At 57.4% G+C, this 13692-nt stretch overlaps 1 protein-coding gene across 4 annotated transcripts in view; it reads right to left on the bottom strand.

Annotated features, from left to right (window-relative positions):
• Ceacam20 (CEA cell adhesion molecule 20) overlaps positions 1-7200 on the bottom strand; it is a 16403-nt gene extending 9203 nt beyond the window's left edge. For 2 of the 4 annotated variants that reach the window (XM_015496731.2, XM_015496732.2), the window contains exons 1-5: positions 6710-7199; positions 4508-4585; positions 3714-3992; positions 2995-3276; positions 1358-1636 (exon numbers count right to left, since the gene is read on the bottom strand). In XM_015496731.2, the coding sequence (XP_015352217.1) occupies positions 1358-1636; positions 2995-3276; positions 3714-3992; positions 4508-4585; positions 6710-6761 (970 nt within the window). In that variant the 5' untranslated portion in view covers positions 6762-7199. Of the gene's footprint in view, positions 1-1357; positions 1637-2994; positions 3277-3713; positions 3993-4507; positions 4586-6709 lie in introns of all 4 variants that reach the window. The other 2 variants (XM_015496733.2, XM_048790725.1) reach the window with 2 other exon arrangements.
• Between the last annotated feature and the right edge of the window lie 6492 nt (positions 7201-13692).

Genomic DNA, 13692 nt, shown 5'->3' with positions numbered 1-13692 from the left:
CCTCCCTCCCTCCCCCCTCCGCTGGCCTCTCAATCCGATGGCTTCCCGGCCTCCATGGCCCCTGCCAGGAACGTTTTCCCCAATAACTCCCCGGCCTGTGCCTCCCACTGAACCCCACCCCAGGGCTGCTCTGCCAAGGACAGAAACACAAAACCCCTGTCGGAACCTCCGTCTCTCCCACTTCTGCCCCTGGCTTGTCGCAAACGGGCCAGCGGGTCCCTGTCAACACCTGTCTGGTCCTGTCCTTGGGTTGTAGCAGCGAGCAATGAGCCGTGAGATGCAGGCCAGGTCACCGGCTCTTTGAATCACTCGAGGGTCTTTACACTCCCTCCAGAGTAAACAGGAAAGCAAAGTGGTAGTTAATTTGTAGAAAAGAAAGAGAAGCAAAAGGAGCTAATCGGAAATGCGTCAAGAGAAAAGGATTCGTGGGACTGCCTCGGACAGGGCCCCCGGATGTGGACTTGAGGCCAGGGGCCATGGCTCAAGGGGTCTCCATTTGTCGGGGGACAAAGATTCCTTTAGTAGCTCGGGCCACTAACTTCTGACCAGCTACTGACCCCAGTACCCCCATTACATGGAATTGACGGGTAGATGACGCCCCCCAGGTAGGATGGCCACGGTGACAGTTCCAGAGAAGACCAACACAGGTCAGAAGCTCCCCACCCACCGTGACAGGGGAGGTGAACACCCGATTGGTGAGGGTTGCTGACGGGCCACCCCAGTTTTCAAGTTAACATACACAGGGATGAAGTTGGGGATAGCACTGTCCCCTCCGTCGTCCTCTGCCTGGAGACGGCCCCACCCTTCCTTGCAGTGCTTTGGCTGAAGCGCCCCTTTCCGTGGGCTTTGTTTTCTCCTCCCTTCACCCCTAGCCAAGGGCTCTTGGTGACTTGGGTCTGACCCTCCACCTTCCTCTTCGCAGCACAAGAGCCGAGCTCTGGAGGGTCAGCGCCCTGCTCTCCCGCGACGCTTCCTCTGCTCAGAGCTCCTGGGGCTCCCGCTATGGCCCATGGGGCCAGCACCTCCTGGTCCTCACCCGGTCACCGCGCCACCTGGCCCTCACCCCGTCACTGGCCACCTCCTCCCCTCCCCCCTCGATCACTCCCTCCCTCCTCCCCTGCCTCCTGCAGTTCCTCCAACACACCAAGCACGGTCCCCCCTCACGGTCCCCCCTCACGGGCCGTCCCTGCCCCTGAGGTTCTTGTCCCTCAGCCACTGCCTGAGACATGAAGTCCCCCAGGACAGGCAGGCTGTCTTGTCCCCGCCCAGGCTCACGGCTGGCATGGAGCACGTGGTGAGTGAGTGCAAAGAAGAACCTGGAGGGAGGAGGACGCGGTCACCACCCCGGGCCACTCACAGTTGATGGTCAGCGTGAGGGGGTCACTGCGAGCCCGGCTGCCCCAGTGCCAGATCTCACATGCGTAGGGCCCCGTGTCGTCCCGCCGGGGGCTGTGGATGACCAGGGTCATGTTGTCATCTGACAGGGCCAGGTGCTCGCTGGGCAGGAGGGGCTGATCATTCACGAACCACTGGACCGCCACCCTCTGATGGGCGGTCTGGCAGGTCAGGTTCACGGGGCCGACGGTCTCCACGAGGTCCAGGCTCGGGGCCTCCACCTGAGGCTTGGTCAGGTTTTCTGGAAACACACGGAGACACGGGTCAGATTCAAGGAAGCTTCCCCGCCCCCTGCCCACGGGGGCCCACAGGGGCTCCCCGGGGTGTGTGCATGTGCGTGTTGTGGGTAGTGTGTGTGTGCTTGTGTGTGCATGTGTGTGTGTGTGTGTGCGTGTTGTGGGTAGTGTGTGTGTGCGTGTGTTCTGGATGGAACTGTGTGGTACATGTGGCACGTGAATCTCTCCTGTGGTCAAGTGTGTCATATGAATATTGTGTGTGGTGCATGTTTGTGTGTCTGTGAATGTGTGTTTTGTGCCTGCTGTGTGTGTTGTGTGTGTTGTGAGTGAGGTGTGTGGGTGGGATGGAAGGACACCTCGTGTGTGAGCCTGTGTTACACATGTGCATATGTTCTGCGTGCAATCGTGGGTGCTGTGTCTGCGGTATCGTTTGTGTTATGGGTGTGTGTTGTACGTTCTGTGTTTATGCTTTGTGTATGGCTGTGCTGGGTGTGAATGGCCTGTGTGTATATTTGTTGCAGTACACAGTATGTTTTCTGCATTATGTATCTTAAGTGTCTGCAACGTTGGGTGGATCCTGAGTGTGTTGTGTGTTATGTGTGTTCAGGTTTCACGGGAGAGTGTGTTGTGTGTTCGTGGTATTGCTCGTTGTATACACGTACATGAAATGTGTATGTCTTGTGTGTTGTTAAAGTATTGTGACTATGTGCGAGTGTATGGAGGGTTGTGGGTCTGTGTGCAGTGTGTGAGTGTTGCGTGTCTTGGTTATGTAATGCAGAGTATCGAGTGTGTTGCACACGCATATCTTGTGCATGCTCTACATGTGCGTGTTGTGTGCGTGCTGTGTGCCTACAGCATTGTTTCATGTGTTGTATATGAGTTGCGTGTCTGTGGTGTGTGTCGTATGGGTAAGTGTGCATGCACACATGGTTATTGGGGGGCTGTGTGTGTAGGGAATGTTGTGTTAGTGTTACACGTTGACAATCAACCCCTCATCCACAGAATCCAGCCGTGGACAGCCATGGAGAGCCAACAGGGTCTCCTGGGGGACGTGCCCAGCCAGGGTCCGGGTCCTTCCCTGAGGTGGGAGTGTGACTCAGCCACCAGACAAGTGGGATGTGCCCGCTCTCGGGTCCCCCTCCAACTCTGGGGTATTGGTGGGGCTCGGTGTTAACTGTTTTCTCAGCCCCCCTGAGGACCTCACTGCGGTCACTGACTCTTTCTCTAGGACACGGCACATTTTCTGGCACCTGAGATGCCAAGCATCTCTCTCACACAGAGTGGCCAAGGGCCCCAGATGAGACCTCCCGGTGGCCTCTGATTCTGAGAAGAACAAAGAGGGGGACCAGGGAAGGGGACTCACCGAGGACGTGGACTCGAAGAGCACCCAGGCGGGTCAGGAGGGTGGCACTGTTGTACACCAAGCACCTGAACATGCCCTCGTGCTCCCTGGACACGGCGTCGATGGTCAGTGTCCCCGTAGTGGAAGACAGAATGGAATTGTTGGGGAAAATCCAGGAATAGGTAGGGTCTGGGTGGGACTGCGCTTCCGCCTGGAAGTTCACGGTGGAGCCTTCTAGAACCTCGACCGCCTCCCCGCTGGGAACACCTGAATCCAACTTGATTTCGATAAGGTCGGGACCATCTGGTAGGACAGGAACAATGACAGCCGTTACAACGGCATCGGCCACAGCTCTCTTGCAGGGGGACTCGGGATCCATAAAGACCGCGTTCCCTCCTCCCGCTCATGGGCAAAGGAGGTGTGGGCTCCGGGTTAACGTCAGCTCCGTCCCCGGGTGAAGCAGGACTGGAAGGCCCAGCTCGGGCCAGCTGAGGCTCCCTGCCACGCCCGACCCAGGCAAGACCGGGCAGCCAAGATCTGAGGTTTGGGAGCTCAAGTTTAGGTCCATTTCGTTGGAGTTTCCAGTAGCCTCTGAGCAGAGATGTCAAACCGTTCTAAGTTCAAGTTCAAAGACAGACAGTTCTGCATTTGGTTGGGATTTAGGGTTGTGAGATTGGATGAGGCACCCAGGAACTGAGTGTCGACAAGGGACTGGGGACGGGGGACAGAAGGAGACTCACAGTTGACCTCCAGGAAGATGGCATCGCTGCTCTGGAACTCAAGGGCATCCCAGGCTTCACACTGGTAAGTCCCAGAGTCTTCCCGCTGGACCGTGAGGATGGTGATCGTCTTGCCATCCGCGGACAGCTGCATGCGCTCGTTCAACACCAGGGACTGATTCTGGAAGACCCAGCGGATGGTGACGTGGAGTTCCGTGGTGTCACAGTAGAAAGTCACCCTGTCCTTGTACTCTGTGGCTGTGCTCTGAGTGACTGAGATGGTGGGCTTGTCCGGGGATTCTGCAGAGGAAGAAAGCAAGAGACGGAGGTGGAGGCGGAGACTCAGACCAGGGAGAACGAGGTGTAGCCAGAGAGGGATCCAGGGATGGATCAGGACGGCCAGGAGACACACGGAGCTGGGCTCTCCGGGTTCTAGGTACGGGAACTATATCCCCTCTCAGACATTGTGCAAATAAAGCAGAGCATCTAGGACGTGAGAGGGGATCCGTCAATATCAGCTGCAAGGACAAGCAAGCTCGTCCCAACACCACTGAGGGCCCCCTAGCCCCTCTCAGCCAACACTCCTCTCCTGCGGCCGTGATGGCCACAGTCCACCCCGTTGCTCCTGTCCCCAACACAGCTACCTGGGCCCCTCACACTCATCCGATTGGGACTTTGGGCGTGGAACCCAGACGGTTGATCTCCGTGGAGGCCGAGATCAGGAGGACAGCCTTGTTCTCTGCCCACACCTCTGAATCTGCCATGGGCCTGGGGTGGCCAGGGGGGTCCCAAACACAGAACAACACCCTGCTCACTTGAGGTGGTGTCAGGCAGGATGGCACTGGGGGTGAGCTGGGCTGCCGCGGGAGGACTCCACGCTGTCAGAAGTGAGGCTGGAGGGGAAGAGGAGGCATTGAGGGAGGCCGAGGTCACAGATTCAGCGTTCCATCCCAAGAGGCTTGTCCTGCCCACCGCTTCCTGGGGCTGTAACTGGGGACACGCTTGTCTCTTCTCAGAATCTCCATTTCCTCCACCGTAAAATGGGCAAAATATCATCTGCCTCCCGGGTGGGGGGTGGGGGGTAATAAATCTCGGCAAGCCGTCCCGGGGCTCCCCCACGGTCACTGTATTCCCTTCAACTGCCCTTACTCTCCTGGAGGTGCACGGGGGTCCTCCCCATTCCACAGAGAGGAAAGCAGGTGCTCAGAGAAGGGATGTCCCTGGCTAAGACCGTGAGAGTAAGTGGCAGAAGCTGACCTTGAGCCTGGCCTGCCACGCCCTGAAGACACCCTAGTCTGTGAACCCAGGTTGGGGACAGAGGGCAGCCCCTGATCGAGAATTTCCACTCTCACCTCCAGTGGGAGGGATTCACCTTCGCCACCTCCTCGGACTCGCCCTCAGGACACTCCCCATCTTCTAGGGGATGGGGAGGGACAAGGAACAAGGTCGCAGTTGTTCCCAGTTCTGCATGTGGCCCATCTGCACAGAGTCATGGAGGCTGGCCGGGGCTGGGGCGTGGCAGGCTGCGCTTGTGTGACACCCCGTCCCTCTCCACAGCCCAGTGAACAGGGGCTGTCCCCAAGCCCCTCGCCACCCTCAAAAGACCCCAGTTTGGCTTGAGCACTGCCCCTTTTCCCAGCATCTGGTGATGTAGGGTGTGGGCTCCCAGGACGGCTGGCATCAAATATGGCCTCTGGTGCTTACCGGCTCGACAGATGTGGGCAAGGGCTTGCTCTCTGTGAGCCTCAGTTTATTTCTATCTTTCTTTCTTACTTTCTTTATTTAGGTACCAGAGATTGAATCTGGGGTGCTCAAATCCCGAGCCACATCCCCAGCCCTTTTTATTTTTTATTTAGAGACAGGGTCTCACTAAGCTCCTTAGGACCTCCCTAAGTTGCAGAGGCTAGCTTTGAACTCGAGATCCTCCTGCCTCAGCCTCCCAATCTGCTGGGATTACAGGGTGTGCCACTGCGCCCCGGCCTCGGTTTCTTTCGATGGTAGTAGTGATGGAGCTCGCCTTTTTCTGCCTCTGATGCCATTGGAGGTTAAGGTCCCTGGCTCAATGAAACTGTTTGGGTTTCAATCACAGCTTTGTCATCTTTCTGGACAAGTGATGTTCTCTGAATCTCGGTTTCTCCTTTTGTAAAATGAGGGTACCGATCGTTCCCATCTCACGTGACAGTCACAAGGACAAATGAAAAGACGTGAGAACATCTACGGTGGTCCTTGTCCTCAGACCTGCCTGAGATGGGAGCCTCCCTCTGGGGAAAGCGCTCACCTGGCCTCCCCTCCTGTTTCCGTCTCCAACAGTCCTAACCCATCAGGAGGAGGCGAGCCTTGAGAGAAACTCATAGGCCCCGCTGCTCGCTCTCAGCTTCCCCAGGACCCCAAGTCCCTGCGGGCTTCCAGTCGGCCAGCAAGCCTCCAGCCCAGAGAGGGAGGAGCTGGCCTCAGAGTCACACAGCAAGGTGGGCAACGTCCTGGCTCTTCCCATGACCCACTGCAAAATCAGTTCTTCACCTCCAAAATGCTTTTCCTGTCCAGAGAGTCTCGTTTCTCCCTCATCTCAGATGTTCTTTCGGCATGAATTTCGCATCTGGGCCGTGTCCTGAAGCCTGGGATGGGCCCCTCACTCTGTCCTCCTGTCTGTGCTCCAGGGCTTTCTGTGGGTCTCTCTGTCTGTCTCCCTCCTCCCTCTGTACCCCCCTCCCCGCCCCCTGTCTTCCTGCTGTCTCTGCTCTGGCTGCCCCTCTCTGCCCAGCTCTCCCTGGCTTTGCCTCTGGTTCACTTTCTACTTGATTTTCCCTTTTTCTCTGTCCCTCTCTGCTTCTGTGGCTCTCCCTGTCGTCAGTCTCTCCCGCTCCCACTACATACCTCGGGCCTTTCTCTGCCTCTGTCTCTCTTTCTGCACATGAGCGCACACACACACACACACACACACACGCACACACACACACCTGGCAGACAGACGCGCGGAGCCCCTCACCCACCACCCCACCTGGGGACGCAGGGCTCACCTGAGAGCAGGATTCCCCTCCACGGGTGGCTCCGGGAGTCAGCAGGCCCCATGGGTCCCCGGCCCTGGCTCCAGGGTGCCAGGCCCTCTGTCTCCTTGGCTCCTTCCACAGACAGCTGGTCACTCCGGCCGCAGCCCACCAGCTGCCCTCCCGTCCCTCCTGCTCTGTGGCAAACTCCCCAGAACTGCGCTGACAGTGGCTCCCGGGCAGATGGGTGGGGGCGGGGAGGGAACTTTGGCCTCACCTCTGCCCTCCCACACCCCAGGGCTCACTTTCCTTCTGTCCCCAGCACGCAAGCAGGATTCCAGGATCCCCAGGACCAGGAACTGAGGTCACGACGGCCAACAACAATAAAAACAATCATGGCCAGGCACTCAGGGCTCAGCTGGGCTGGATGCCAGGCTCACAGGGAGCAGCCTGTAAAGATCAGATGAGCTGAGACTGTGCGTGTGATATAGGTCCTGCTCGTACCCACGGCTGTCAACTCAGACAGGAAGCAACTGGCCAGGGCTGGGAAAGCCCCGGGGAGGGCTTCCGCGAGGACCTGGAGAACATCTGAAGGTTTGATACAGGAGAGTCACTTTTTTCTTTCTTTCTTTCTTTTTTATTTATTTATTTTGCTGAACAGGGTATTAAACCTGGGAATGCTCTACAACTGAGCTACAGTGTCTGTGTGTCCACCAGGTTCAGATGTTGGAATCCCAGCCTTCGGGGCCGAGGCAGGAGGAGCCGGCCCTTGGGAGGCAGTTGAGTCCCTCCCACTGAGAGGAGTGACCTTGCTAACAGACTCTCCTTCTCTGATGGGGGTATAAGGGGAAGAGGGGGGTCCGCAACCCCGATGAAGGCTGTCGCCAGAATCCTGGGCCAGCCCTGCTCCGGGCCCCCAGCCCCCAGGCCAAGAGCAGTGTCTGCAGCGCCGTCCCCCAGGCTGGCCCGGGCAGCAGCGCCTGGTGAGCCTGTCCCGGAACAGCCAGGCAGGACCCAGCCCCGCAGGGACAGAGTCAGCCGGCAACCAACCGGAGCCAGGGGGACCAGGAGGACACGGTACGGGATGTGGAGAAGATGCTGAGGCCAAGCCCTCGTCCCCGGGCGCTGCAGCAGTGGCTCTGACGGGCTGGACCACAGAAAGACAGCACCCTATGGGCACCCCACGGGCACCCCATGTGGAGCCCCTCTGGTCCCGTGGGAGTTCTGGTGGGCAGGCCCGAGGGCCAGGCCTGCCATCAAGAGCTGCACCCGCCACTCGACGGTGGAGAAGAACCAGGCTCCAAGCCACGGCCCTCAGCCGGCCCCAGCAGGCACCGCCGCCTTGATCAGCCCCTTGCGCGACAGCAGGCTTCCCCGCTGCAGGGACCCGGGGCTCTGCAGACCCCACCCCCAGTCAACACGGAGAAGCGCGGTGGAAAACTGAGAAGTGGAACAGGGCGAGCGATGTCACCATCCAGCTCGGGGTCTAAGTTGAGAAGTCACCAAGTCTCTAGGACAAAGGGTTCTGGCCCCCCGGCTCTCGGCCCATGTGGCACTGTCGAAGGCCCAATCGTGGTGGTACCGAATTTCCCCAGGTGCCCCGGGCTCCCTCCAGCCCCACCTTCTCTGCACACCTGGGTCAGTGAATCCTGGGGCCATGTCACCCGACATGTCCCCCAACTCAGTGCCCCCTGTGCTGAGAACACCTCTAAAATTTCTCTGGCCTCACCCCTCGCCCAGCATCCAAGGGTCCCCACCCCGTCTACCTCCTGGCTACCATACCACCTTCCCCTCCGCACGGTCCACCTGGGCTGGGGTCCCACCTCCTCCGACCCTCCTCCCCACCCAGAGGACAGAGCGGCCGCTGGAGTGGACCTCCCAAAGTGACCCTTTCATGCAGGACCAGGGTTTTTTCCTCCCTACATGCCCACCCACCCAACCCCCAGGGCAGATTCCATCTTTTCCTGTCCCAAAGAAGTGTATAGGAGGGACTTTGGGGACGTCCCTGCAGGACAGCTGCTGCTTTATTTTCAACATGTAAAAATGAATAACCTCGGTCCTTCCCACCTCCCCCGTCACCTGCCAAGTCCCAGCCACACGGCCTGGCTCCAAATCGTGTCTTCCCTCGAGGGACCCAAGTGGCCTCCCAACACCCCTTCCCCGCCTGGGGCTGCCTTCCCAACCAACTCAGCTCAGCAGAGATGTGTGTGGCCCTACTGTGTGCTGGGTGCCGTTTTAGGTGCCTGAGACACACCAGCACATTTGCCACAGGTAAGGACAGGGACAGTTTCGTGTAGGAAGTGAGAGGCCCCCAGGAATCAGGACGTGAGAGAGAAAAATCAGTTACATGAGGACGACCCCCCACGCAGCCAGGACCGTGCAGGGACTCTGGCAGGTCCTCTGAGAAATGCGAGTGAAGGTCAGAATTCCTATTTCAATGGTGAATTTCTGAATGTCACTTCAACCTGGGGTCACGTGGGCCACAGCTTCAGGTGGGTCCCACATGGAGGGTGAAGGAATAGTGAGACGTGGGCCAGGCCCAGGTGCACAGCTGTCATCCCAGCAACTCAGGTGGCTGAGGCAGGAAGAGGGCAAGGTTGAGGCCAGCCTCCGTGACTGGGTGAGACAACTGGAAGGACTGGGGCGTAGCTCAGTGGTAGAGCCCTCGTGGGTTCCATCCCCAGGAGGAAGGACGGAAGGAGGAGGAAAGGAAGAGAAAGAAAAGGGAAGGGACAGGCGTGGAGAGGTGAGCCCACATCCTAACGTGCTGGGCCGGCTGGCGGGTAGCGGCTGGCGGGTGGCGGGTGGCGTGGAAGGGGCCTGCCAAGCTGAAAGGGTTAACAATTATTTTTTTTCTTTTTAAGGAAAGAGACTGGGGGTGATTCCAATCCTTACTCCACAGTAACCTCAAGTTGGTCAACACAGGCAGCCTAGGCCAAGACCGCTCCTGTTTTTGGTTGGGCGAGGAGAGGGCGCCTCTGGACAGGGTGTCTGTCCACGGCTGCTCCTAGGGCAGCTGACTGCCCCGGCTGGAGGCCAGGAGTCCCCGGCCAGCCCTATCCAAGAAGGGGATTTTCTGTTCTGGCCATGACGGCCCAGGAGGGCCACAGGCGCCCCAGCTGTGGGGGGGACAGCTGGCTCTCAACCCCGAGTCACTGCTCTCACTGGCTAACCTAGAAGCAGCCCCGCATCTCACTCCATGCCCCTCCCCAACTCACCCCCAACCTCCTGTCAGCCACCCAGTCCTGGGGTCCCACCCATTAACTGACTCTCATCTCCTCCTTCTCCCCCACCCCTCTCCTCTCACTCCTGCCCCGGCCTCTTCCCCGACCCCAGTCCCTGGACTCACCCTCTCCGATCTGCCCGCCGTGCTGCTGACCACCTTCCCAAATCCCAGCTCTGAACTGGAGTCCGGGAGGTTGCAAGAGCCCCACTGACCCCAAGAAGCATGGGCTGCCTCTGTTCTTTCCGGGTGCATCCCGGGCCACGATCCCCCGGTCTCCACGTGGTGAACACAGAACTCCTAGCTCTGGCCTCTGGAGCTACCCACTCAAGACTTTATCCTCAGCAACTCTGAGTTGGCCCAGAGGTGCGGCTCCTAGTGCACGCGCGCGCGCGCTCACACACACACACACACACAGACTCAGAATAATTTTCCTAGGTGCATATTCAGGAAACTTATTTTCCTCTAAAGAATGCTTCATCCTTACCTTGCTGATTTCTGAGTCAGAAAGGAGAGAAGAATCAAATCCCAGGAGGAGGGTGGGAAAAGGACTCTCCTCTGCAGCTAAGCAAAAACCAGACTGTCTCCCACCCCACCTTCAAAAGGCAGAAAAAGAGACAAACAGATAAGATCTCTGCTCTGAGGATGAGCCTGGGGTCCCAGAGAACCTCAAAGTAGAACAAAGCTTCTATTGCAATGGCGACTTACTGGGATCCATCCCAGCATTGCAGCTTATGTGATCTCTGCACAGATGTGTGCAGGCAGCCGCGTGGTACCTTGGTTCCAGTCTCCATTGCTCTGCGCCAGCCTCTGTGTATTAGAAGGAGCCCCACAGCACAGCCGTGCAGGGTCCAGATGTGGGGTAGATAGGAATGGGTTCAAAGCCGAGCTCCCCAGGCTTGCTAGCTGTGTGACCCTGAGCAAGACACTGAGCCTTTTCAAGCCTCAATTTCTTCTTCTGGGTAATGGGTATGGCCATAGCCCTTCCCCGCTGCATGACCTGAGATGACGAGCTTTTGAATGTGATGTCTCTGCAGAGGGGGAAACAGGGCAGGTGCCTGGGAAATGAGGCTGTAGCCATTTTTCATGCTCCCACGAAATAGTGGCCAGGCAAAGCTACCAGGTCCTAAGGCCTGGAACCTGTAAGTGTCATCACATAAGGAAGAAAAGGGTGTTTGCAGGTGGATTAAGTTAGGGATCTTGAGGGAAGGAGATAATCTTGGATTATGCAGGTGGCTCCTAAATATAGTCACAAGGGTCCTTCCTCCAAAAGAGCAGAGGGAGATTGCACAAGTGGAGAGAAGACAGCAGCGTGGAGAGGGCAGAAAGAGATGGGGCCACAGCCACGCAACGCAGCCACCTCCGGAGCCTGGAAGAGACGAGAGCAAATTCTCCCTTGAAGCTTCTGGAGGAGGCAGCACCGTCAGACACCTTGATTTCAGCCCAACGGAGCTTCTGACCTCCAGAACTGTGAGGGAATAAAGGTTGCTTAAAGCCACCAAACACGCGGAAATGTGTTACAGTGGCCACAGGAAACACGATCCTCGTGGTCCTTTTTTAGGGGGTGGTATCGGGATTGAACTCAGGGGCACTCAACCACCAAGCCACATCCCCAGCCCTATTTTGTATTTTATTTAGAGACAGGGTCTCACTGAGCTGCTTAGGGCCTTGCTAAGTGGCTGAGGCTGGCTTTCAACTCACGATCCTCCTGCCTCAGCCTCCCGAGCCACTGGGACTCATGGTCCTTTAATGCTGCAGAGCTCTTTCCCCCTCTAGGAAGCAGCTGTGTTCAGCTTAAGAATCACCTGGAACTGGTTTAAAATCAGGCTCCTCGGGAACCTCGATTGACTGGGTGTAGGTTGTCAGGAGCTGCCCTGGATGCAGACGCCTTCACGTCCTGATGCCCCGGGGCTCTGACCATGATAGGGCCAGGTAGGGACCGCAAGGCGTGGCTCCAGGAGCAGGCGTCCCCCACGGGGTTGAGCTCCACTCACCTGTCCCTTTGTAATCCTACCCCTTTGCCCTTTTGGGGATAGAATGTTCCATGGAACCTCCCCTTGTGTGTCCCCTATATAAGAATAAAGAATCCCGGTGGCTCTCTCTCTCTTTCCAAGGACCCTTAAGGTCGCAGCGCTGTCTCCGGACTATTAAAAAGGTAATTCTGTGTGGTCGCGTGCTTTCTTTCTCATTTTCTTGAGTTACTGAAATAGTCAGATCTGTGAACCCAGCATTAGGTCACCAGCAAGGATAGATGGTGACAGTTGGTGACCCAGGAATCTTCATTTTAAGGGGAAGAAAGGCCAGGCACAGAGGCGCATGCCTGTAATCCCAGCAACCCAGGAGGCTGAGGCAGGAGGATTCCCAAGTTCAAGGCCAGCCTCAGCAACTTAGGGAAACCCCTAAACAACATAGTGAGAGTCTGTCTCAAAATACAAAATAAAAAGGGCTGGGGCTGCAGCTCAGTGGTAGAGCAACCTTGGTTCGATTCCCAGCACCAAAACAAAACAACAACAAACAAACAAACCAAGTCCTATCAGGCAGCAAGGACCTTGGACAGTGCCTCCCAAACAGGACCTTCACCATCTCCCAGGGAGAGAAGGGCAGAGGGCTGTGGTCCTGGCCAGCGTCCCTCCCTCTGTCCCTCTTACTCAGGTAGGCTTTGCTGATATCCTTGTTACTCAGAGTGGAAAACTCTGAGGCTCAGAGAGTTTCGACCACCCACCCCGATCACAGGATAGAGCTAGACTTTTTTTAAAGAATTTCTTTTTTAGTTGTAGACACAATACCTTTATTTTGTTTAATTAATTTTTTATGCGGTGCTGGGATCGAACCCAGTGCCTCACACAGGCTGGGCGGACGCTCTACCTCAGCCCCAGCCCAGCCCCTAGAGCTAGAGTCTTTAACATGTGAAGGTCAGAGCCCCCCCCCCGCCCCCCGCCGAGCCCCCGAGCTAGCCAGGCTCTGGGGGATCCTACTTACCTGTTCTTCATTCAACAGACATTTATGTAGCACCTGCTGTGTGCCGAGGACTTCTTTAGATGCTGGAGAGTTCAGAGCAGGAAACAGAACAACAGAAATCTCTGCTGTCCTAGAGCTGCCCTGTCAGGAGGGACATAAACATGCCACGGAGCAAATATGTCATAGCAGACGTGACGAGTCTCGCAAAGGAGCAGAGCAGGGTGCTCGCGACAGTCCCATAAGGGGACCCGACCTGGCCGAGGTAATCAGGGAAGGTGGCCCAGCACTTGGGCTGCATCCGCAGGAGGAGGTGGGGATCGGCTGGTGGGGGGGTGAGTGTCCTGGGCAGAGCGACCTTCCTTCACTCACCCACTCACCCACCCACCCGCTCACCCACCCGCTCACCCACTCATTCATCAGCAAACGGGAGCAGGCAGGCGTGATACAGCCCACAGGGAGACAGACAAGGTCTCCGCCCTGGTGGACCTGGCCATTCACGGGGACCCTGACAGTAAGCAATCAGCGCCATGATCAGGTAGGTCACCCCTCGTGTTAGGAGATAAGAACAGCGAGGGCAAAAGGAACCCCAGACCAGAAGAGAGATGAGGAGGAGCGGGGCGCGTGACAGTTCAGGATCTAAACAGAGGGGCACTGAAGGCTGAAGACCTGGGTCCCACCAGAATTCACAGTGTGAGAGCCTAACCTTCAGCTTGTGAAGGTGAATGAGAAGACAGCCATTGGGAACCAGGAACGGGCCCTCAGCAGACACCAATCTGTTCATGCCTCAGCCTTGAACTTTCTGGGCTCCAGAAACACATTTCCGCACGGAAAGTTC

The sequence above is a fragment of the Marmota marmota genome, unplaced genomic scaffold, assembly GCF_001458135.2.
Source record: "Marmota marmota marmota unplaced genomic scaffold, marMar, whole genome shotgun sequence".
Classification (NCBI taxonomy): domain Eukaryota; kingdom Metazoa; phylum Chordata; class Mammalia; order Rodentia; family Sciuridae; genus Marmota; species Marmota marmota.
The sequence above is the reverse complement of the archived record's forward strand: the minus strand, read 5'-3'. Positions and strand labels throughout refer to the sequence as shown.